The 24904-nt window shown below is 32.4% G+C and overlaps 4 protein-coding genes, 1 long non-coding RNA gene and 1 other non-coding gene across 6 annotated transcripts; 4 read left to right on the plus strand and 2 right to left on the minus strand.

The window, feature by feature from the left end:
• The first annotated feature begins 606 nt into the window (after positions 1-606).
• Positions 607-2903, plus strand: LOC103859975 (heat stress transcription factor A-6b). Its single transcript, XM_009137581.3, has 2 exons — positions 607-1212; positions 1859-2903. Exons 1-2 carry the CDS (start codon positions 856-858, stop codon positions 2675-2677), a joined length of 1176 nt encoding a protein of 391 aa, XP_009135829.1. The 5' UTR covers positions 607-855; the 3' UTR covers positions 2678-2903.
• A 3310-nt stretch (positions 2904-6213) lies between these two features.
• On the minus strand, positions 6214-7647 carry LOC103859976 (early light-induced protein 1, chloroplastic). The gene is made up of 3 exons (XM_009137582.3): positions 7392-7647; positions 7206-7304; positions 6214-6774 (listed from the first exon to the last, which is right to left on the minus strand). The coding sequence occupies exons 1-3, from the start codon at positions 7533-7535 to the stop codon at positions 6430-6432; spliced, it is 588 nt and encodes a 195-aa protein (XP_009135830.1). The 5' UTR covers positions 7536-7647; the 3' UTR covers positions 6214-6429.
• Positions 7648-10870: 3223 nt separating this feature from the next.
• On the plus strand, positions 10871-12198 carry LOC103859977 (transmembrane emp24 domain-containing protein p24beta3). Its single transcript, XM_009137583.3, has 4 exons — positions 10871-11251; positions 11386-11572; positions 11655-11762; positions 11860-12198. Exons 1-4 carry the CDS (start codon positions 11021-11023, stop codon positions 11991-11993), a joined length of 660 nt encoding a protein of 219 aa, XP_009135831.1. The 5' UTR covers positions 10871-11020; the 3' UTR covers positions 11994-12198.
• A 159-nt stretch (positions 12199-12357) lies between these two features.
• LOC103859978 (stem-specific protein TSJT1) lies at positions 12358-13904 on the plus strand. The gene is made up of 4 exons (XM_009137584.3): positions 12358-12761; positions 12995-13235; positions 13317-13437; positions 13521-13904. The coding sequence occupies exons 1-4, from the start codon at positions 12562-12564 to the stop codon at positions 13706-13708; spliced, it is 750 nt and encodes a 249-aa protein (XP_009135832.1). The 5' UTR covers positions 12358-12561; the 3' UTR covers positions 13709-13904.
• Positions 13736-19123, minus strand: LOC117132900. The gene is made up of 2 exons (XR_004456630.1): positions 14714-19123; positions 13736-14637 (listed from the first exon to the last, which is right to left on the minus strand). It is a non-coding gene; the product is annotated as an uncharacterized LOC117132900 (long non-coding RNA).
• Positions 19124-21582: 2459 nt separating this feature from the next.
• MIR167A (microRNA MIR167a) lies at positions 21583-21716 on the plus strand. Its single transcript, NR_120805.1, has one exon. It is a non-coding gene; the product is annotated as a microRNA MIR167a (primary transcript).
• Positions 21717-24904: the final 3188 nt, after the last annotated feature.

Genomic DNA, 24904 nt, shown 5'->3' on the forward strand with positions numbered 1-24904 from the left:
TGTTTTATACGTATCCACTTTATCACTTTTTATTAATCAAAGCCCAAGTAATTAATAATACTATTTACTAGATTTTATAATATAAAATGTCGTTTTTTTTATTTTTTTGGCTGCAGAAAATGATTTTAATTTTTACTTACAGCCTTTAAAATCACCAATCATGCTTCATATTGGTTTTTAAAAGTAAAGCAAAAAAATTAAAAAAATTGTTGTAACAACTTTATTTTCTAAAAACTCGTTTTTAGCGATAAAAAATATATTGTTGTAACAATAAATTTTAACTAAATAAAAAATCTACAACCTAAATTTTACAGTAAAATTTCTACAGTTACAACCGAACGAATCAGCTATAACAATCATGACGGATATAAATACAAATGCACTAATACTTATTTTCAACCAATTACAAGTAGGTCGAAGTCTTGCATATTTTGCTTAGAAAAGTGAACTGAGTGACACTCCGGATTTGATTTACCTCCAGCATGTCAAATTATCTAGATGCCAACACAAAGCAAAAATTAAACAATTTAAAAAGACACAAATAATATTGTTAAAAAAAATAAATATACAAAAGAGGAAGGAATCCATCATCAAAATTTCTTAAAGTTGCAATATTATAAAACCATCTTGCCTTCTTGTCATCTCATCTCTCCATCTTCTCCATATATGATTCATTTCACACCCCCAATACTCAACACACACATACACAATATCTCTGCAAAATTTTCCACAGTTTCAACCTTTCAATTTTAAATTTCTCTATACTAAATTCACATTTTCCTCTGTTGCAAATTCAAGTTCAGTGAAATTCAACTCACACAAAACATTTAAACTTTCTCTAAACTGAAACCATATATGGATCCTTCATATACATGCATAAAAGAGGAGTTTCCTACTGGTATCAATGATTCTCCATCACCACCATCTTCTTCAACTTCCTCTTACCTCCATTCAACCTCCATGGCCCCAAATGATCCAGCAACATTAAACTCTCCGCAACCAATAGAAGGTCTCCACGAATCAGGCCCACCTCCATTTCTGACAAAGACATATGATTTGGTGGAAGATTCAAGAACCAATGATGTTGTGTCTTGGAGCCAAGACAAAAACAGCTTCATTGTCTGGGATCCACAGGCTTTTTCCATGACTCTCCTCCCCAGATCCTTCAAGCACAATAACTTCTCTAGCTTTGTTCGCCAGCTCAACACATATGTAAGTCCTAATCTAATCTCTCTATATATATACACTTTTATACGTGTGTTTGTTCCTGTGGTTCCATGTATGGCACGAATCTAAAGAGATCTAACAACTCACAATCAAATTGTGACCGTAACTATTGGGTCAAAAGCTTGATTCTAGTAAAATTTTCTCTGTGGTGCAGTCAAGCTTTGAATCGAGTCTTAAGACTTGGCTTTTTTTATTGTTGTTTTTTATTCTTTTAAACCATCAGAGTAGTTATAATTGCGGGAAGGATCCGTGAGTGTATAGACATAAATGCAAGTGGGCATCATTGTTCTCTGAAAAATCTCACCTTATAATATTTTACATCCCACTTGTGTCTTTTTATCTCTAGAGATCTCTTGAAACGGCGCTCATTCAAATGTTCAACAGTTGATTGTTAGAAATCTCTAAAACATTGATTAATATGATATATATGTTGCTATTTCTCTCTCTCTCTATAATATATGTACAGAAATGAAGTATAACTATATGATACTCTCTCATACCTAGTTGCATAAACACAAGACAGATAATATGAGATGGGTTAGAGTAGCTGGAGTTTTTTTAGATTTCTGACATAATATAACTTAACTACTAGCATTTGGAGTTGTATCTAACCATTAAAATTATATAATAGGGTTTCAGAAAGGTGAATCCGGATCGATGGGAGTTTGCAAATAAAGGGTTTCTTAGAGGGCAAAAGCATCTGCTCAAGACAATAACTAGAAGAAAGACAAATAACAATAATCAAATGCAACCACCTGAATCATCCTCTCAACAACAATCACTAGACAACTGTTGCATAGAAGTTGGTAGGTATGGTCTAGAAGGAGAGATGGACAGCCTAAGGCGAGACAAACAAGTGCTGATGATGGAGCTAGTGAAACTTAGAAAGGAACAACAAAGCACCAAAATGTATCTCACATTGACTGAAGCGAAGCTCAAGAAGACTGAATCAAAACAACATCAAATGATGAGCTTCCTTGCTCGCGCAATGCAGAATCCTGATTTCCTTCAGCAACTCGTGGAGCACAAAGATAAGAGTAAGGATATGGAAGAAGCAATCAGAAAGAAGAGACAAAGAACGATCGATCAAGGGACAAGTGATGTGGTTAATGTAGAAGATTGTGATGTTAATGTAGGTGGTGGATCCTCCTCGAGGTTTGTTGACATGAAACAAGACATATATGGAGACATGCCTGAATTTGCTATGTCGGAGTTGGACGGACTTGCTATGCACATTGAAGGACTTGGAGGTCAGTTCACTGGGGAAGAAGTCTTGGATGTGGATAAAAGAGAACAAGAAGGGTTCCAAAACGAGAACAATGAGAGTTATGGTGAAGATTTTTTGGAAGGTTTGTTTAAAGAAGATCAAGATATTGATTTTGAACGAGATGGGGAAAATGTTGATGTGCTCATTGAGCAACTTGGTTATTTGGGTTCTAGTTCACACTAACTGAGAAGAATTTGAAAAGAATACTTAAGCATTTGAATCAACTTGTTTTTCCTATTGGATAGCTTTATATCACTTAGGTGTTGGACTAACATATTGAACTTGAGTTTAAGTCATGTTTTTGTTTCTTTTGATGCTTTTTGGAATAAAATTGTTTGTTGTTATAACTAGTCTTGCGCCATGCACATATTTCTTACAAGTTTTTAAACATATATTTTTCATAACAAAATTTATTAATATTGACAGTATCATGTATGATTCTCCAAGTTGAGATTTTTATTCAAACTATGTTACATATCACATATAAGATTCTTAAGTTGGTTGTTTTTCACTTTTTCACTTGTCTAGATTAATGTTGTTTTCTTAGAACGTCTTCAAGTCTACTCTATTATTTTAAATAGAGTTTATAATAAAATATTATCATATCTAATCGTTTTTCACTTTATTATAAAATAAAAATAAAATTACTTCAAAAATGAAATAATGTTTTTGATTTTTTTATTGTTCTATTTTTATTCTAAAATAGAGTATGGTTAGAATAAAATTCAATTCCGTTATAGAATTATTCTAGATTCTTTTTTAAACAATTATATATTGAAGATGGTCTTTATAATGGTATATCTCTCTGATTAGTCACTATGCTAGAAACTAGATATATAAGTCTATCTTTCTATGTGAACTACGTATTTACTTTGACGAAAAGGGTAAAATATATATGTTTTCGACTAGGTTTTCTAATTTGAAACTAAATCTAATTCATGAGTCATGATTTTCTTTAGGATTGGCTCAATAATTTTACGGGTTGTAGGGAAAAAATACTTTTAAAACTAATATTGACTTGTTTCTTTTATCAATAATTTTTTCTTTTATATTTTTTTTTGAACAAACAATTATTTTTTCTTTTATGTATTTATTATAAAAAATAGTTTTAATAAAATGTCATGAAACCAAAAATATATTCATATAAAATTTTTGGACCCTTTCTATTATTATTTTTATATAAAATCACATATATTGTTTTAAAAGAAATCTTTAATTATGAAAAAATGAGGAAACATCAGACTGAGGCTGGGACGTTCGCATCGTTGGAACCCAATCAAGTCGCCACTGATTTCCCTATGGACACAGTGACCATTTATGTGTATGCGTAGACGGGTGCTAAAATATCTTAAATGTGTTTGATCTATATATATAATAAGGAAATAGTGAAAATATGTACATAAAAATTCACTACCGAAAACTACTCCAAACATTATATGAACTAAAGTAGTCATTTTAAAACTACACAAGTTAACGTACTGCACGTATATACTGTGTGGATGTAAATGATAAAAAAAAAAAAACCTAAGTTACATGTATATTTCTGTCTTGATATATGTATAATCAACTAATTTCAAGATAGAATCAGATTATCCAACTAGATAGAATAAGCCACACGTACTGGTAGGAGGTTCCACAGAAAATTCAAATCTCGTAGCTCTAGTAGATTAGAACAAACAAAAAAAAATCAATTGGTGTGTGTCTATTTGTAATTTACAATCCATTTATCAACTCACTCGAGTTGTTAAGAATGTAATGCCACACTGACACATGGCTTGGCATTTCATTTTAATACTTTGCTATTTGGCTTTACTTTTCATTTTTTCACATTATTGGTGGTATCTCACGGAGCACCTTCTAGGCTTCTCTATCTCCCACTGCTCCATATCGTTCTAGTAAGTAATTAATTTTCATGTCTCGTGTTGCGGAAAGGGCAAGCTATCCACTGGCTTTTGATTCTGTCATAATAATCATTGTCTGAACATCTTCCCGAAATAGAAACCCATATCCAGCTTGCTTTTTTCTTTTACGTATGTAAAATTTTATTTTATTTTTAAACGCAATAAAGATAAAAAACAATATTATCTATTAATAGGAAAATTGAATCTATGACAAATAAATTAGCACGCGATGCTCAAAATCTATCGTGCTAGTTATAAAATTTAGACTTTTTAGTATAAAACATCCATGGACACTAATCTAAGATTTCGAATAAACCCTTCTACACTAGAGACAGGTGATCTTGTTAATATGGTTCATAACCAATAACAACTATCGTCTGAGACCTTCATTACATTAAAATTTAAGTTTCAAATCTTAAAAAGACAAAATTATACAAGAATAATAGAAATAAAATTTACAAATGATATTCAAAATAATGCAGTCTTATTGTCTGTAATATCTTTCATAGTTCCTAATATCATTTACAAGTGTGAGTAAAAGTACCAACAACTCTTAATGTACCATAGTAGAATATATTCTACCAATAAATATATATACGGTTGAAAAGAATAAATATATATACGGTTGAAAAGAACAAAATCTAGTTATTAACACTAGAGCACGAATTTAAATTTATAATCCTTACAAGAAACACTAAGAAGAAGAAGAAGAAGGATGAGTATTAGTTAAGGAATTAACAAAAAAAAGGAAAAGCAAACGACAATGGTAAGTGGGAGTCACGTAAAATCTGTTCCATTCTTGTCTATTGAAATTAAATTGCGTATGGACATGCTCTGCTGTTTCGTCATGACTGATTCAATTTTCTCCATCTCTCGCTCCATAGCTCCAAATCTGAGATAGACTATAACATTTTAGATGTTTTTTTAATTTGCTTTTGCCCCTTTTTTATTTTCTTTTACCCCATACAGATTCACACACTTCTTTTGGATTACTTAAATTCTACTGATCATACTAAAACTCTTTATTCATCTCACGTGATTCTTATAAATTATTGTTATACAAAAATCGAGAGCAATCCAAAACTAAATCCTTACTTCTTTGCCTACATTCAAGGCTGATTGTTTCTGAAGTGGTTTTAGAAAATAAGGGCTCTCCAACAGAAGCTACTGGCCCAATTCTTTGATATCATAGCCCATGTGCTTTATTATTTCATTACACGCATGCTCATTTCTCTTTAGAAAAACTTGCAATATATAGTTCGGTTAGTGCTAGGAGACGAATCAATCCCGCTCTGCCTGACCCGCCTCGCTGCGGGTGAGACATTTTTTTATTCGAAAATTTGATTAGCCTGATTTCAAAGAGAAAATATTACATATGCACATGCCCCGGTTATTTTTTGAGGATAACCTTTAAGATTCACAAATAATTATTTAGATAATAAAATAGTTATTTTATTTAGTTTCTCTAAATAATAATATAAATTAAAAAATTATAATTAAAAATTTATATACAGTTTTTACTTGTAATTATTTTTTAATCAGTATTTTCTTTAAAAAATATTTTATTTTATAGATTAGTGGATACTCGCGATTTAAATTCGATCAACTCACATTCATCCCACATAAAATAAACTTGATCCGCACCGTATTCGCGATCTAATTTTTTTCAAATCGTTCGACCAGCATCCAGTCCGGAGTGGGTTAAATGGAGTGAGACTTGCGGATTAAAATTCTCACGCCTAGTTTCGGTGATAAAAAGTGTATTGCTTATAATAACCAAATATTGATCCATAATCTCGTCAATGGAGAGTGAAGAGCTGGTAAATTAATATATTCCCAAGCATTGAGGTTATGGCTATTGATCGTGAACTTGAAATTAACCAACACCACTGCTTTAACTAAACTCAAAGTGTTTTAACCCAAAGTTTCAAATGTCACTAATCCATATGTAAAAGACACAGAGTAGGCCTAAAGCAAGCCAGAATACTATACAGGATTCAGGGGCAAATTTTGCAAGACACAATCTCTTCTTTCTCAAACGAGAGTCCCACCCTTGACAAACTCAGTGAACGCCAGCGCGACCAAACCAAGCATCGCAAAACGCCCATTCCAAAGCTCAGCGTCTGACGTCATAAAACCTTTGGACTTGGACTCGGCTGTTATGCCCTTGAAAAGGGGCACAAGCGACGCAAGCGTCAAGATCGCCGCCGTACCGAGGAACCACGAGACACCACCGTCGGAGATCTGAGCTAAAATGTTTTCACCCTTGGAAAGTTCAACCGCCAACGCAGCCACGAATCCAACCATTGCTAAACGCCCATTTATTCTCTCTGGTGCAGGACCGCTGAACGCTAGCAAGTCGCTAAACTTTGTGCTCACCTGTTTTCACCATCCCAATTTGTTAATTATTAGTACAGTATTTTATATATGTAACATACTAACATTCTACAACCCTCTCTTTAATTAATATGAAATTCAGCGGCAAAAAGACAAAAAAAAATTGTCAAATGTATTTTTAAGACGATAATTTTGTGTGTATTGCATATTTTACGTCTGTACAAAACATAATTAAATGTACATAATTTTTGCAGAGAAACTTTTTATACAAGTTTTGGATAAGGTTTTCGTAAATTATGTACAGATTGTCAGATTTAATGAACATAAGCCAAATAATTAATAAAAAGTTGTTTAAAAAGTGAAAATTTTTAATTATATGAAACGAAAAGAGCTTTGAATTGTTTCAAAATAAACAAAAACATGGAACTAACAAGTAACAATTTTACCAAAAAAACTAACAAGTAACAACTCACCTTAGGTTTAGTAGGAGGAGGAGGAGGTGGCGACGATGACTTGGGCAAAGGCTGAGACGCCGAGGTCGAAGGTGCAGACTCATCTTTCATGGGTTCTCCCTTCAAAAGTCAAACAATCAGACGGTCACGATTTCATATTCATATAGTGACCGCTGGACTCTGGAAAGTTGAGAAAAGTATACGTACCTCAGCCATACATCTCACTCCCACCGGATAATTCCTCTTGAGATTATGGAAGTTTCCGGCAAAGCAAAGCTTGTTTGTGTTGATCTTGCAAGTGGTCAGTCCACCGGCGAAGACTGACTGCATGTTAAACGACGCCATTGCCATTTTCTGAAGCTTCAGTGTTGAGTGAAATAGAGAAGAATCTGAAGTCTGAAAGATAATATAACTTTAAGTTTGATATGATGTAGAGAAGGATCAACATATGTATTTATAGGATGAGATGATGAGAAATGATAGGTTGAGTTTGTTTCCTACACTTTCTTTAGTTTTTACCTAATTAACCTTTCATTTTCATTACTTTCTGTTCAAATTAATTAACAAATCGTCAAAAACATAACACATGAAAATTATATCTTAACGTTTTCCTTTCCTTTGTTCTATTAATTGAATTTTAACATACGTAAGTTAATTTTTATTTTTCTTAAAGAAAAGATTCATGCATGTATTGGCATATGTTCAGCATACATGCAATAAACTTTAAAATAATATATACAAAAGCTTAATAGTTTGTAATAATACTTCTCTGTGTTATACTTATAATCGAATTTAAGCATGTATTAGTAAAAAAAAGTAAGTTGCGATATTCGAAGAAACACGTTGCTTTAGTTTGCCCCATGCATAAAATAAAAACTTTTAAAGGAAAAAGACCAATTAGTCAATGACGTAGCGTTCTTCTTCGTCACAGCTTATTCAACTCTTTGTTTGTTTGCCAAGTGGGTTTCGCAAAACACGTAAAAATGATTCTCTTCATTTCACAAAATCATGTGGCTCACATCAAAACTTCAAAGTCCCTTTTGGTTTTGGAAGCTAGCTAAGATGTGATTCAAAAAGGCCCATGCTTACTACGTTCGAGTCCGTGATTTTCCATTTGTCGCTAACTACGTGGCCCATTTCAACTCCGTCAGTTTTGTACATATTAATGTTAGGACTTGGGAGATAAAGAAGTAAACAAGATTTGAGGTCTCGTAAGTATTTTTTTTATCCGGGATAGGCGAAACCTAACTGACAATTTTGGAGATTATCTATCGCTGCTGATTTGTTTGCTCATAAAGAGATTTGTTTGAATCCAAATCTCTTAAAGATTTTTAGACATCCGCGTGGTTGCGGTCTCTAAGGGCATCCACAATAGTGGATTCCATTAAAGAGTCCTTAACCATTATTTTACTATATTTTTTTAATTAAATAGTTAAAGACTTTAAATCAAAAAGTGAGTCTAATGGTGGACTCTATTGAGGAATCTTATATTCACAAATAAATGAGATTCAAAATCGGAAGGAACGACGGAGACCAGAGATCTTGGAGCTTCTCACATGGCGTCTCCCTCTTCTCATCCCTTAATGAAGAAGCTCGTGACCTTCATCTTATCTACTCTGTTTCTCACCACCGCGAACTCTGAAATGCAGTGCCGGCGTTTCAAGTCGATCATCAGCTTCCGCGACTCCATTGCCAACACAGGAAACTTGCTCGGCCTCTTTGATCCTAACGATCTTCTTCACGTCGCGTTCCGTCCATACGGAGACACATTCTTCCACCATCCCACGGGCCGTTTCTCATACGGTCGCCTCATCATCGACTTCATTGGTAGTTATCCCCACTCTTCCAATCGTTGTGCGCCACGTCGATACGGACCCGATCCTTAAAACCCTTATGTAAGGATTGATCTTTACCTTTTCTCTTTTTTTTTTTTAATTTCGAAACTAAAACCTCATATGTTTTCGTGCTAAGGATTCACTACGGATCGCCGTTGTGGATGGTCTAAGTCTTGCACCAAAAATGTTTCTATTAGATAATTTCTAACAATGCTATTAAATTTAATGTTGAAATTACATTAAACTAGTGTTTAGGTGTCATAATTTTTTTGTCATTTTCAACAATCATATCAAATTTTACACCAAAATAATATTATTTATTATTTAATGTTTTCAGTTTAATTTTTTAAGTTATAATTGATAAATAACTATTTTATTACATTTAGATTATAATTTTTTTTAATTATTTGTAAGTGATAAATGATAATAGTCATTTAGTGATTTATTTTGTAAATAAAAATAAAAATAAAAAGAAAAAATTAACTATTTAACTATGTGAAAATAAAATAAAAATACAATATATTTATGTTAATTACAAATTTGATAGTAATTGAAATATATTATTAAATGAAACATACTAAAATATGCATTTCAAATATTTGGTGTGATGGAGAAATAACATCGTTTGTATGTATGAATATGATAAAAACTGCACGAATTGAAATTCGAAGATAATCTCTAGTTGTATTTTTAATGATAACATCGTTTGTATTATCATATTCATAATTACAAATTCGAAGATAATCTCTAGTTGCTTTACATTGTTTTTGGTTCTTTTTGCTGATTCATTATCCCAATTAGCATTCGTAATGGAGAAATAACATCGTTTGTATGTATGAACAAATAATGCTTTCATATTTCAAATATAAATTTTAGTCGAAACAAAGGTGTAGGTATGCAAGCATACAGTTCTCATTTTTGGTGTCGCACTTGCTATATTCAATAGAAGGAAATGTGAAGATCTAGGATGATTGGATGATATTGTTAGAATAACAAAAATTGGAGTAATTTTTTTTACTCTCGGGTTTTGATTGGCAGATTACTATTATAAGTATTATGCTTTTTATTATCCAATCAACAGTTATAAAAAAAAACATTTACTAGATGTTAAAACTTTCTAAATATTTTTTGCTCAATGTTTTCATGCGGAGTTTTTAATAGAGCATTTTTCATTTAAAATATATAAAAAATAAAAAAGAATTATATATAAATAATTTGTTTAATTTAATAATATCCAAAATAATGTTTACATCTAAAAATAAAATTTCTATTTTTAAATATAAATTTGTAATTAATATTTGTAACTTATAAAAACATTAGTATTTCACATTTAAATATAATTTTAATTTATATAATTAAATATGATTCATTACTTTTAACAACAAAAGATTAAATAATATTTATTTATATATATTATAACTATAAATATATTATTTAGAAATAAATAAATTATATACCATATATTAATTTTTATGATAATTTATATGAATCATTTACTGCTCTATCAATCAACTTATTAAATATTTATATGAAATCATACAGTTTTTGCAAATCATTCAATTTGTATTTTTTATGATATATTTATATGAAATCAACTTATTAAATGTTTATATAGCATATTTCTATTGCTTTATAATCAATTTTATCAATCAAGGTTTTAATCTCACTTGAATATATATCAATCAAGATGAAAAAGGTGAAAAAGTTTGTTCTCTCACCTAAACTGTTAAATAGTTATTCTGTGTGTTTTTTTTCTGTTTCCTCAATATTTTTTACACTCTTGTACAATGTAAAGCAAATTAGAATAACACAACCAAAAATCAATTATTCCTTGTTACTCTATCTGATGTTTCCAGTCAGACTCTAGATTTTGTTCTTATTTTTGCCATCAGATTTTGTTCCTTAAAAAACATTGTAATTATCTTTTGACCAAAAAAAACATTAAAATTATCATAAAATCATCCTCGAAACAGAGAGAGTTAAGATCTAAGGAAAGGGAAGATGGAGAGCAGACAATCGAGCAAGAACTCGAAGAAGACCCATGTCTTCGTATTGCTTGCCCTGACACTACTGAGCTCGATCGAGCGAATCTCGTCTCTCTCTGTGACGGTCAGCGACGATGAATGCGTCCAAGAGTATGTCCTTTACGAAGGAGACACCGTCTCCGGTAACTTCGTCGTCGTCGACCACGAAATCTTCTGGGGATCAGACCATCCCGGTTTGGATTTCACGGTAATAATACATCTTCCATTAAATCTCAATGTTTGGTCGTTACGAATTTCCGACAAGACTTTGGTTTTATGTCGTTGTTCTTGATTAAGATTCGAATCGAAAGTTTGAGACTTTACCTTTTGTTGTTCGTGTAGGTGACGTCTCCTGCTGGGAACATTGTACAGACGTTGAAGGGAACATCGGGAGATAAGTTTGAGTTTAAGGCACCGAGAAGTGGAATGTACAAGTTCTGTTTCCATAACCCTTACTCTACTCCTGAGACTGTCTCCTTCTACATTCACGTTGGTCATATCCCCAACGAGCATGACTTAGCCAAAGACGGTTTGTTCCCATTGAGCATTTCAGCGTTTGCTTTTGTTGGCTACTTGTTTGATGCTGTGTTTCATTGAATGCTTCTTCACAGAACATTTGGACCCGGTGAATGTTAAGATAGCTGAGCTGAGAGAGGCTCTGGAGTCTGTTGTTGCTGAGCAAAAGTATTTGAAAGCACGTGATACTCGTCACCGTCATAGTAAGTTTTAATAAGCTCTTAGGAACCAAAAAGATGCAACCTTTTATAACATTCCTTTGTGTGATTTATTTTGTGTGTTTTGAAAACTTGGGTGCAGCCAATGAGAGCACGAGGAAGCGGGTGATATTCTACACAGTAGGAGAGTACATATTCCTAGCAGCAGCAAGCGGTCTTCAGGTTCTCTACATCCGCAAGCTCTTCAGCAAGTCCGTTGCTTACAACAGGGTTTGAACATAACTAAAACCCCATCATCAAGGTTGTTATGTTACAACTGATGAGAACACAATCATAAAAAAAAACGTGTTAGTTAATTAAGAGCTTATTAGCGAAAGACTCCCTTTTTGTTTTCGGTTTCTACAATTTTTCATTGCCTTCAGTTTAACGTGGAGAACTTGATAAAGCTTATATTATGATTATCATATGATCATCGTTCACATGTTTTTAGCATTAACCCCGTTTTAGTAACCATACAATATAAAAGCTAAGACAAGAGTCACAAGACTGTCCTATGCTCATAATCAAAACAAGGCTACTCTGTGTTTTGGGTTTTATTATCTTGAAGAGGAAGGGACTAGCGTTAACGTGCGATGAGATAATCATTGAACCAAAAACAAACGTGTTAAATGAAACAATAAATTCTTGAAACGTGGAGGAAAAGGACCGAATATTTCTATATTCCATTTCAAGAAACTAAAGCCACTATAAGAAAATGCCCATTCAACGATCGTAAAAGTCACTTTCTCTATACTTTTGATCTCTCGCTCTGTTTCACTGTCTGTGTGATCAAGAAAGAAAGAAAATGTTGGCGATTTTCGACAAGAACGTGGCAAAAGCCCCCGAGGCTCTAAGGAGTCAGGAAGGTGGATCTGTTTGTGCTCTTAAAGATGGCTTCTTACCAAACCACTTCGCTTCCATCTACCCTGGTGCTGTCACCACCAATCTCGGATCTTCTGGTCTCATCGCTTGCTCCCTCGACAAGCTGAACCCTCTTCTCCCCAGGTTCTTGCATTCATGGATTTGATATTTTAGTTATATATTTACGTCTAAACATGATAACATGTTGCTGTCTAAACATGATGACAAGGTGTTTGATTGCCTGCAAGAAATATATAAAGGATCATGTTGTACTTTTTGTTTGGTTCACTGAGAGATCTGAGTCATAGATCTATTGTTTGATCATGTGTTCTTATTGGAGTTTTATTGTTGATTTCGAAATGACTTTTTTGTGATAGATTGTTTGCTGTGAATGATGATATGTTCTGCATCTTCCAAGGACACATAGAGAACATTCCATTTCTTAAACAGCAATATGGACTCACAAAAACAGCAACCGAGGTCACGGTTGTGATCGAAGCGTACCGAGCCCTCAGAGACCGTGGTCCATATCCTGCCGACCAAGTTGTGAGAGATTTTCAAGGGAGATTTGCCTTCATGCTCTTCGACTGCACCACAAAGAATGTCTTCCTTGCTGCGGTTTGTTTTGATTTTTTTTTTTTTCCTTCTTTTGTATTTGTTCTGACATATTGTATTACTGAGGTATGGATGGTTTGGCAGGACGCAGATGGTAGCGTTCCTCTATTCTGGGGAACTGATGGTGAAGGCCATCTCGTTCTTTCTGATGATATTGAGACCGTGAAGAAAGGTTGTGGTAAATCATTTGCGCCATTCCCTAAAGGTAACGCATAAAACATTTTCCTATGCATGCCTCATTCTTCTTGGATCTAAGTGCATATATGGTTGTATGCTTGTGTATTATAGGGTGCTTCTTTACCTCGTCTGGAGGGTTGAGGAGCTTTGAGTTTCCATTGAACGAGTTAAAGCCTGTACCAAGGGTGGACAGTTCGGGTCAGGTGTGCGGTGTGATTTTCAAAGTGGATTCCGAGGCCAAGAAAGAAGGTGCAATGCCTAGAGTCGGAAGTGTTCAGAATTGGTCTCAACAAATCTGAAAGGCTAAAATGTGATTTTAGCTGAGCTTTTTAATTTACTTTTTGTTGAACTCTGGCTGTGTTCCGGAGCTTTGAGATCTCATCGTTTCAATCTTTCTCTTGATTTTCTCACACCGGCCATTCTAAGGTTTCTCTGGCTCTCTCTATTAATGCTCATGATGCTACGAATAAAAGACAAACTTCTGATTCAAGTGCATTTGCAGCTTGTATTTGATAATAAGAAGCTAATAATAAGTCATGGTAAGAAAAATAACTTCCCACGTAAAGTCCTGTGGGTAAAATATGGCTACTCATAGTAGAAAGAAAACATGCATAATAATTAATAAGTAACGAGACATAAAGAACTCCTCTAGGCCGGCTCTAGTCTTTGGCATCTGCAACGCCTCTGGAAGATGTGCTTTCTTTTTGTTAAGGAAAACAAAGTTATGCATTATGGATGAATAGCAAGTTGTTATAGATTTGTTAAAAAAAAAGGATATAGCTTCGGCTTCAGGCAGATTTGGTGCGTCAAAGACTTTGCATACACGTTGCTCTCCTTTGCCTTTCATGAAACTGAGCCTGATGGTTACAGCATGAGCAAGAAGATGCCCACCTGCTGGCTTCTTTGGATATGATGTTACGAGAACTGGACCAGAGGAGTTTCTCTAAGATGTTAAGGATACAAGGTTCCTTCAGTGTCGATGTAAGCCACTTTTCCGTTCCCTCCTTTCATGTTTTTAGGCAGCTGCATAACATCAAATACACAAATGAGTACCAGTAGGAGTATAATACAGAGATCTCAAAGATTATATGCTGAAAGAATAAATCTCGTCTCATGCCTTTGACAGTTAGACTAAAACACAAAAACATGCATTCATACTAAGACTTTAGGAAAGAAACCAGCCTGCGTAGTGACACAAAGGGTATGTGCTAACTGAGTTTTCCCAGACCTGAAGTGAAAATCAAACCTCGATAAGGATACAAGCTATTGACAGGAAACTTAAAGAGCTGGGCCCTTCTTCTCACCTGAATCCCCCAGAAGCCTCTGTGATAGCTGAGGTTTCAATTCCACTTGCCAAGCATTTTGAGAAATCAAACTCTAAAAGCAAAACTTAGTATACCTCCTAAGAGATCATCAAGAGCTTGGCAACCAGTAGTGATACGCACAACTGATTTTCTCTGTAAACAAAAACAACGTTTCAGCATCAGGATTTAGTTGCAAGGCAGACATCCAAACATTAGCAAAATCAACGAGTCCGACCTTTAGAAGAGCATCACTTCCAGTCATATATCCAAAATTCTGAAGAAAGAACGTTGTCAACAGTTTAAAAAAAAAAAAAACTCAAATGCAGGAAAGCTTTAAGATGAACGTTGATTGTAGCAACAAGTTACTTGAGAGCAGAAAGCATTATCGCTGTGGAGATCTAAAGCTTGAAACGAGAGAGTGAGATTTGAGATTATGACTGGATTTGCTTTGGGTTCTATATGGCGGGAGTCGGAACTGAAGCGCTTTTTTGAACGGCTGAGTTTTGAAAACTATTTGAAATCCGCATTCTGTTTAACGGGCACTGTTTTATTCATTTGGACGGTTGTGATCATGCCACGTAGGAGTAGTAACTAACAATTTTTATTGACGGTCAGAGATTGAAGCTTGTTGAAAAATATCTACTACTTGAAAATTTCTACAACCTATATGCGTTTTGACATCTTTTATACGAATCTATTCTAGGCCCGATTCAAAGATTATTTCTTGTTTTGGGCCTTAAGAATTTAAAACATTCGGCCCTTTTATAACCCAAATAAATTGTTCTTTTTCTCATAAATATTTTTTTGTCATCTTGATTATTTCTTCCGATTGCTGACCCAATTTTAGCTAAATTTTAACAAACTTGATTCATATATTCCAAAACTAAAGTGAAACTGTCAGGATTTTATATTTTATAGATTGGAAGACAAATATCGATTTAACATTGTATATATGTTTTTTTATTAACTTTAATGTATCTCAGACCTATAGAAGAACCAAACTAATCTCCAAAATGAATGTAATCCACGAATTGACCCTTTCTCTGAGTAATCAAATGGGTCTCAAACAATAAAACTATATATGTGTGACCATATAATAGAGTGTAATGAAATTCATTCTAACTCGGATCGCTTAACAATCCAAAATCTGCCTATTACTAAACTACCATATATGCATATTGCTATGTGTGGCGCATGCAACAATAAATTGGTGTCAAGGGGTTTGGTCATATTTTAGCACTCCAAAATATATTTTATTGATTTTATACATGACATATAACCCCTTAACTGGAACTCTCAAGTGGCAAGCCCATGCACCTGTAATGCCCCTTTTAGAATGTACCTATATGTTGCACATAAAAAAAAAGAATTTACCTATATTTTTAGTGTTAATACTCTGAAAAAGTGTGGAAGAGTCTTACTCTACATTTTCTTGCTTCACACTATACAAACCAATGTAATAGAATACTTCTAACTGATAAAACACATGACATGATTCCTCCATTTATTCTTTAATACATCTTTCAGATAGAAATGCATTATATTTAGTGAGAGCTCAATGGAAGAAGGCATGGCAAATCACCTCATAAACAGGTCCACAATCATATTTCATCAGTTCGACCAATGGGGAACATTCGTATGATGGAGCAATGAAAGAATAATTTGCTTCAAGATAATCCATGAGCTTCTTGTAAATCTTAAGATTATATTCTCTGTTTTAAACACTTTTAGCAACAAGATTACAGACATTGTACAAACATTTTTTGATTGATAGCTTAACATTTATTCAAAATATTATTATGTCATACATATCTTCTTCTGTCTCACTTGGTGTGCATATACATACCTTATTATTTTGGTAGTTATGTTAAAATATATAATTATATTACAGATTTAAAAGGAATTATAGAGCTGTCTAGTGTGAAGGTATATGTGGAATGTGGTTGGCTAGATATAGACAGAATAGGATCATTGAAAGAGCACATCACATGGAAGCCCAACGCATCTCTCATATTCAAAAGACGTGGATTACAAAAGAACCACTTTATTTAATTTCTTTTGATATTTAATTTTTTTATATATGGTATACTTGTATACATTTTATTTTCCTCTCTCACTTAGCATGTCACATGCACTTGTATTATACATCATCGTCTTTGCTATATTTTATAAGAAACAAAATTTTTTAATGAACTCTACCATCTGAAGTAGAGATTATAAGATTTGGTTTATGTACATGAAAATTTGACATGAACTAGTAAACCAATACGCCTAATCAAAGCATGATAAGTAAGGATTAATTATGTACATGTGTATATTTATGTTCCATGAGTGTTCGAAGCACACAATCTACATATGTACACTTCAATTTCAATGTATATCATGAAATAAAAGATACAAAGTAAAAAAGAAGTTTGCATTTTATGCGTGTGAATCTATAAGTGGGATGTTTCCTCCTCAGTAAACACTAATTTCTTTTTACAATAAGAACAGAAGGGGACCATTTGAATGCTGCATATCCTGTTACACAGACTTAGCCAGTTAGCCCCACTGCAGATGCACCAACCCCAATTCGACCAACCAAACGTCTCCGGTTTAGTAAACTCCATGATCTACGTATGTACAAGTTACAAATTCAAGACATGTATATATGGATACACATACCGGAGCCATCATCAGTTTATCATCGATCGATATATCATGATGATCATCATCACAATATCTCTCGCTCTCTCTCCTCCAATTCATGTAGCTGTGGCAGTAATGTGGGTGATACGTTTGTATAAGGCTGGAAAGCAACATTTGGAACTACTCTCTGTTGGTTCAAGCATGCTTCCTTTTTAACTCTTCCCATGTATTCATTTGCAATTATATTTTATTACATATATACATATGCACCGACGAAAAACTACAATCATTTCACTGTAATATAAGAATATCATATAGTATTTATGATCATTAGCTACTGAATAGGACACCAACGTTCTATTTCTTATTTTTTGTTCCACATGGGGAGGTTTTATAGATTTGCGACCAATACAAACTCACGAAGTTGGTAATCCTTAAGTTAAAATTTATTATTATTTCTCTATATGATATGTAGAAAAATAGATTACAAATTTTTGAACTCGCCGAAAAAATTCAAAGACTTTTTTCTTATTCAAATTTTAGTAATTAAACTTGTGTATATGTGGTCATTTAACTCTAATAATTTTTACTATAAATTTTTATATACAAATTTTAATAAAACTAAAATAAATGATAATCCATGAAAATGTTAATGTGAGTTCAAAATTTGTAGCGGAACGAATAACTATCGATCTGTGAAGACAAATCAGACAGAAAACATGATTATGGAAAAAAGCAATAAACATTTAATATACAATGCATAACATTATTAAATACAAAAAAAAATAAAAAGACCAAATTTGAAATTCAATCAGAGCCAAAACTACTTATATCCGATCCCCGGGCTACCCCAAACCTGAAAGACTTCTTACCTTTTTGGAGAACCTGTGGAAGAATTAGCAGAATGCCAACAACCACACCATCGATAACAATTTTCACGGATTTTTAAGATGTATATATATGTAAACTGTAAAGTAGTACTCCATAGATTTTAAAGATATAAGAAACCTTAAAATATTAGAAATATTTCATGCCATCGACTTTTTTATGCCAAAGGGTTTTCTTTAATTAAATAATAAGGAAATTTACAAATTTTTGTAGTGTTCTTAAGCCAACGACAAGTCTTAACAAAGTCTTAGAAGATTTCTTATATATTTTGTGGTATTTCTAAAAAAAAATAAATGTGATTGTTTTGAGAATACAACTAGGGCACTAAGACGAATAACCTACTGCAGAAATAAGTAGCAAAATTGACAACAAATTCCGTTGTTATAAACCTCTAGTTTTGATGAATAACATTTGCAACTGCAATCAATATAAAGTCGTGAGAATGGATAAATAATTGATGCACATCTCTCAGATTTGAGAGAATATATTTCTAGAAATTTTCTGATTTCATTAATTTATAGAAAAATTAATAGAGTAGAATCGTATTAGTTTGATGATTTTTATTTTAGTACTTTTTTGTTTAACCGAAAGATTTGTTAGGTGCATCCGAATAATAACGGTTGTGGAAGGTTAAACATAGACTCATTTTTTAACTTTGGATGCAAAGTTACCGAGGTCATTACCTAGGTCATCACAATCAAACGACTCTTTACTTGGCATTTATCTTGCTTTTTACAAAAGAAAAGAACAAGGAATTGTAAGATCTAATACAATTGTATTCGCCTAGATGATCCAAAACACGTCGAATTCCAGTCTCTCGCATATGTGCGTGATCAGCATCCTTATGAGTCATCTCAAAGCATGTGTGACAAATTCGGTATATGTGTGATCTTCGTATATCAAACAAGATGAGGAATATACAATATAATGTATATATACTGTACTATATACTTTAGTTATTTACATATTTATACAAATTAAAGTATTTATTTTCCAGCAGACCATGACACATCTAAAACTACAAATTTACTTCAGCAGCAGCGAAGCTAATGGGAGTAAATTTATGTATCCTTTCTTTAGCCATTAGTGTTGTTGACTTATGGTATAAAACCTTATAATAAAAAAAGAACAATGGAAACTAAAACTTCTAAACCAATCAGAGGTTTTGCTTGTTATTTCTCTACCAGTAACCAGATACAGCATGTTGTTATCAAAGATTGTCCATATCAATAATAATTTTCAATAGGTTGCAATATCGCGTAGCTGTCACAGACCCATCAGCTTGCCCAGAACTTATCAAATTTTGGGTAAATTTTGCATAGAAATGGTATCACCCGACTGTTAGTGATAAGGAATCTTTTTTAGGAAAGTTGTTTTATTATTCACTTCACTTTCTATACGTATAGAGCAATATATTATTAAACAACATCGCTTTCACATTTTTTGAAAATATTAAATCTTATGTATAACAAAAAAAAAACACGAGTTAATGTAACATATATATTACTTTCTACACTAGGGGTATTTGCATAGTGGTAGATTACAAGAACAAATCGTTGTAACACATGTGCAGTAGGTAGCTTAGCATGGATATTGTATGTACACATGTATATAGTTTACTTTTCATCAGAAGCTAATATAATTTGTTATAAAGACGAGCACTTCAGATATAGATGGTAATATATAAATGCACATAAAACAGATCGTGGGAATATTCCATATGAGTTCAATTAGGTCTCACATGTATTGGTTATAGTTAGTAGTTACATTCTAATACCAGGGTTTAAGCTTTTCCTCTACGAAAATACTATAGCTTATAAATTTTATAACTTATCATAAAACATGTTTTATAATTTTTCAAAAAGAGCATTACAATGTAAATTATATAAATTGTACACACAATATCCACGCTAATTAAGTTATTTACATGAGAAGTGGTAGTTTATGATTTTTTTTAATCAAAATTAGAAAACCATTGTAAATTTTTATTAATTAATAAAATATTTCAGTTAAGTATTGAATGAACTAGGTGGAACAAAGTACACTGAAAAGATATATAATTACTTATTTGTATGTGAGAGAGATATAAAGTAGCAATCATGCACAATAAGCTATAGAAGCCAGTAACAAAAAAAAAAGCTATAGAAGCCAGGAAATGTAATTCTTCACATAAATTATATATATAGTCTAAGAGTTCCCGTAGGTTAAACTTTATGCATGTGTAACTTCACTTTTTCAAGACTTAGCTAGGTCTTAACTAAAGTCACTATTTCTTAATTATCTTGCAGATTAATTTTTAAAGATGTCCTACGCGTTAGTATACTATATATAAAACATCATGATGAGTCAAATTTAAAGTCGATAATCAATCGATATGCCAAGAAGAAAGCTGTTTTTTCTCCATAGCAAATATAGCCGTAGTTCTGAATATATTATTATATGCCTGATAGAAGTAACACATTTCGAACACATATATATTGTTCAAACTAATTAAATTCAGAAGTAAGAACGGATCGATGTATAGACATTCAGGCGTTGCAAATTAACCGTACATCTGATTAACTGACTGCTAATTAAACGGGTAAACATCTTATTAAGAAAATGCTAAAAACATTTGATAATTAGCGCCTTTTTGTCAACCTGAAAATTTGCGTCTAGATAGTATATAATACACTAATTTGTTATAAACTATAAAGACAGAAAAATTAAAACCTTGATTAGTAAGTCAAAGTGGTAGAAGTTTCAAGGAAGGTCCACTTAACAAACATCTTCTAGGACACTTAAATCTCATTAAGTAAGAGAAATCTATTAATTAGGGTACTATACTATTACTCAATGCAATTAGTGGTTAATTATTTAATTTTATAACTTTTAAAAATTAGAAAAGAATGAATAAAAAGAAAGAAAAGAGTCACCATCAAAATGAAGAGGTAATTAACAGAGTTACAGAAGCAAGTAAACACAAGACACAAACCTAATCTGTCTCTGTAAGAGAGAAGAAGTGTATGAGGCTTGGAGAATCGGCGTGACATTATTCAATTTATTCACGGTTCTTCTTTGGACCACATTTCTTTAACGCCTTTTGTTTGTCATTCGTTCTTTTTCCCTTACTCGTTTTCAATGTCGACCCACATACTTTCGCTTAATTGTAAAACAGGCTTCTCTTAAACATATTCTATCTCTTATCCACCCCCAAGCCTCCTTCACGTTCTCCTCACTCTTCTATATAAAAGACCGTCTTCTTCTTCATTGATGAGACCGACTACACGATAAAACCCTAGCTGCATAAAATAAATTGATATTTTTTCCATAAGTTCTCTCTCTTTTTCTAGATCTGATATGATGAAGTGTATGGTGCACCGGCATCTGATGAAGCTGCCAGCATGATCTAGTTAACTTTATTTCTCCGTTGTTTATCCATGACAATGGAAAAGGGATAAGTGTCGATTAGATCATGTTCGTAGTTTCACCCGTTGACTGTCGCATCCTTAAACCCTAATTTTCATCTTTAATTCCATCTGAAATTTCACAGTAGATTTTCTATCTTTTGGTGTTTGAATTTTAAAAGACCTATGTTTCTCTTTTTATCTGATTTGGGAGATTAGTCCACTTTTCTGTATGTGTGTGTATTTGCGCATAGGGATCCAAGGTTTAAAAAAAAATGTTAGGGTTTAATTGCTTGCGTTATTCTATAGAAAACTCTAAATCGTCCAAATTATAGCAAATTGAGATGAAGAACTCTATTTACTTGGAATCTCAGAGAGTACTCTCCCAACTTCTTTTCACAATTATCTTTTAAGAAAATTTCTGGTTTGTTTATTTTATTAGTTTGGCTAGGGCTTCTGAGGAAGTTGAAAGAACACGATTTATGCATATCTCTTCGAGAATCTATATATATATATATAATTAGAGATTTATGAAGTTATTCTCTTCCTGGAGCTAAATCTACTTTCAGATTCTAAGTTTTAAATAACTGAAAATTTGCAAACTAAATGTAAAAAAAAAAAACAATAGCCGACTGAAATGAATTTCCAGCGGTTTATACAATAGCAGAAATGGTGGCTTACGCTTACCTATAAGTTACTCCTGAGCAAAACTATAGTTAGGCTTTAGAGAATTGGCCTTAAAATTCGTATGTTTTATGGGATTCGAATGCCTCATGGATCCAATACTTGTGTTTAGATAACCGGAAACATAGTTAGTAACGAGAAAAATTAAAGAACGATTCAAATTAAACTTCAAAGAAAAAATTGGACAATTAATTAAATACTAAAGAAACAAATGAAAAATTTACTGGTTCATCCCTGGAAATGGGTGTAATGGTCCCCTTCCAAAACCTACTCATAAAACTAGTTAATATTTGTTTCAACTTTCAAATCGCTACTTTTCAGTTGTAAACCAAAGCTATATACGCAAACAATATGTATTTTATTTAATGATCGAAACATTTTCTTGCCTCAACAAATATCTTGAGAATATTAAGTACAGAAGAATCATAAAATCATAAATATGTATCATCACCAATCGTCATCGTATATAGGTACGTCTAATATAGGAATGATATGATTCAGTTAATGGGTTTCGGAACTTTGGCTTTTCTATTTGAATGGTAAAGCTCCACCGAATGTACATTTTTCTTCTTTTGTCTAATATATAAATGAGATTCCAAGTTGCTATCGTCTCTTTCAAACTTTCCTTTAGTGGTTTTAGTTCGTCAGTTACAAAACTTCTTCGTCCTTATGTAAATAGGTTACATTTGTGGATATATTTACACCAAAATGTATAAATCTAGCTATTCCGTATCACATTCAATTTTCCCCAACCCTTACTTTTTCTTCTCCAAGAAAAGGCCAATTTTTTTTGCATAAGTTGCTTCGTCTACACATTTTTTTTGGGTGCAATCTACATACTTTTTGGTAACTTTGCAATCTACATACTTATATATATATATATATATATATATATATAGTTTTTGTTTAGAAAGATATACTATTATACATTTCGTTTAAAGAAAAGATATATTATACATTTATTTTCTTTAGAAAGCTTTATAAAGTTTTAACTACAGTAAAGCGAGACACTGCCTAAGTTTAAGGATCACAGTAACATCTAAGAAAATTTGAAATTTATATTAATGAATAATATATTTTTGTTTTTTGAACTTTTTGGTTTTATTGATATCATTAAAGCCAAAAAGTATATGATACCAATTCACAGATTTCTGTTTCTAAGAGATGTTGAAAACTGCCAACAGAAAAGAAATTTAAAGAAACGATATCAGTCTTATAACTTTTTTTGTTTTGCTTTAGCCATAATATTTTTTTTATAATATAGATTTGTGTATTTTCTTTTCTTTTTTTTTGTTTAAATAGATTTGTGTATTTTCTTATAATCAAATTCAGGAACGAAGAGCAATATCGTTTTTGGAGGCGAACCTAAAATTCAATCCTGATCATGTTCCTAAGAGTAATAGAAAGATGAAGGACTTTTGAGTTCAGCCCAATTCGTTTGGGTCTCGACTTTTCTCATCAATACTTGAGCCTAATCTTCGCCGGGTCATAGGAAATTTGGGTAAGGAAACACTTGCAAGTGCACCGTCCCGGTCCTTGGCCAAGCCTAGTGAATACATTAGCCTTAAGTGCCTAATTTTTTTTAAAAAAATTACATTTAAATAGGCTTCAAACAAAAAATTAGTTCTCCAATTTTTTTAAAAAAAATTTAGTTCAAATATTTAATAAATTGTTTAACGCCCCGTAAATCTCAAACCCTCTGTAGATTCGCCCCTGTTCAAAAACATAGGGAAACGAAGGGTTTTATCTTTTCTAGAAAAATTTCCAGCTTCTGTGTTCGTGTTCATAACCAGGAGAATCAACGACGAAGTAAGTCGATTTTTATCTGCAGTTCCAGCAGAAAAATGCTTTGGAGTAACCTCATCCATGAAAACTTCAAAGAATTTAAAAAAAAGCCATGATTTAATTTTATGAACTCTACATAAAAACTTTTTAGTGGAGGTGTTCTTACAGAAGAAAGGCCTAGTTTAACATTAATGTTTTTTTGTAGTGTCTTTTCTTTCACAAACTCTATAACAGTACGTATTTTATCATAAACTTAATATAAATTAAAATATTGTATGAACTTTTGAAATTGTGTTTAAATGTATATTGACCGCGTCAATTGGCTAATTGTACATCTGATGTGGTATCATCATTTAAAATGATATCATATAGCTATTTTTTAAATAGTCATTTATAAAAATCGAACCCATGCATGCAAAAAAAAAACTCAGATTAAACTACCTAATCTACTCAACCGAAGCAATTGATTCCCATTTTAGTGTAAAAACATATACAATAAAATGAATTTATCATCTTAGGTGAGACTCGGAACCAAAGAAAAGGATTAACTCAGTCAACAATAAATTTAACCACTTGAAAACCAAATATTTTGGTTATAATTAATACAAATTGAATATTATTTCAATTCATATAATTTATGTCATTTAAAATATCAGCTTTCATATCTTTAAGACACCTTTTCTTTCTTTTTTCTATTGAAACCTCCAAAAATTGAATTTACAACAGAGAAAACAAATTTTGAAATCAATGTTGTAGGCTTCGATGAACAAAAAAGAATAAATTTGTCTATGAAAAAATGAAAATTGGCATTTTAATTAAC

Source organism: Brassica rapa, chromosome A03 (assembly GCF_000309985.2).
Source record: "Brassica rapa cultivar Chiifu-401-42 chromosome A03, CAAS_Brap_v3.01, whole genome shotgun sequence".
Classification (NCBI taxonomy): Eukaryota; Viridiplantae; Streptophyta; class Magnoliopsida; order Brassicales; family Brassicaceae; genus Brassica; species Brassica rapa.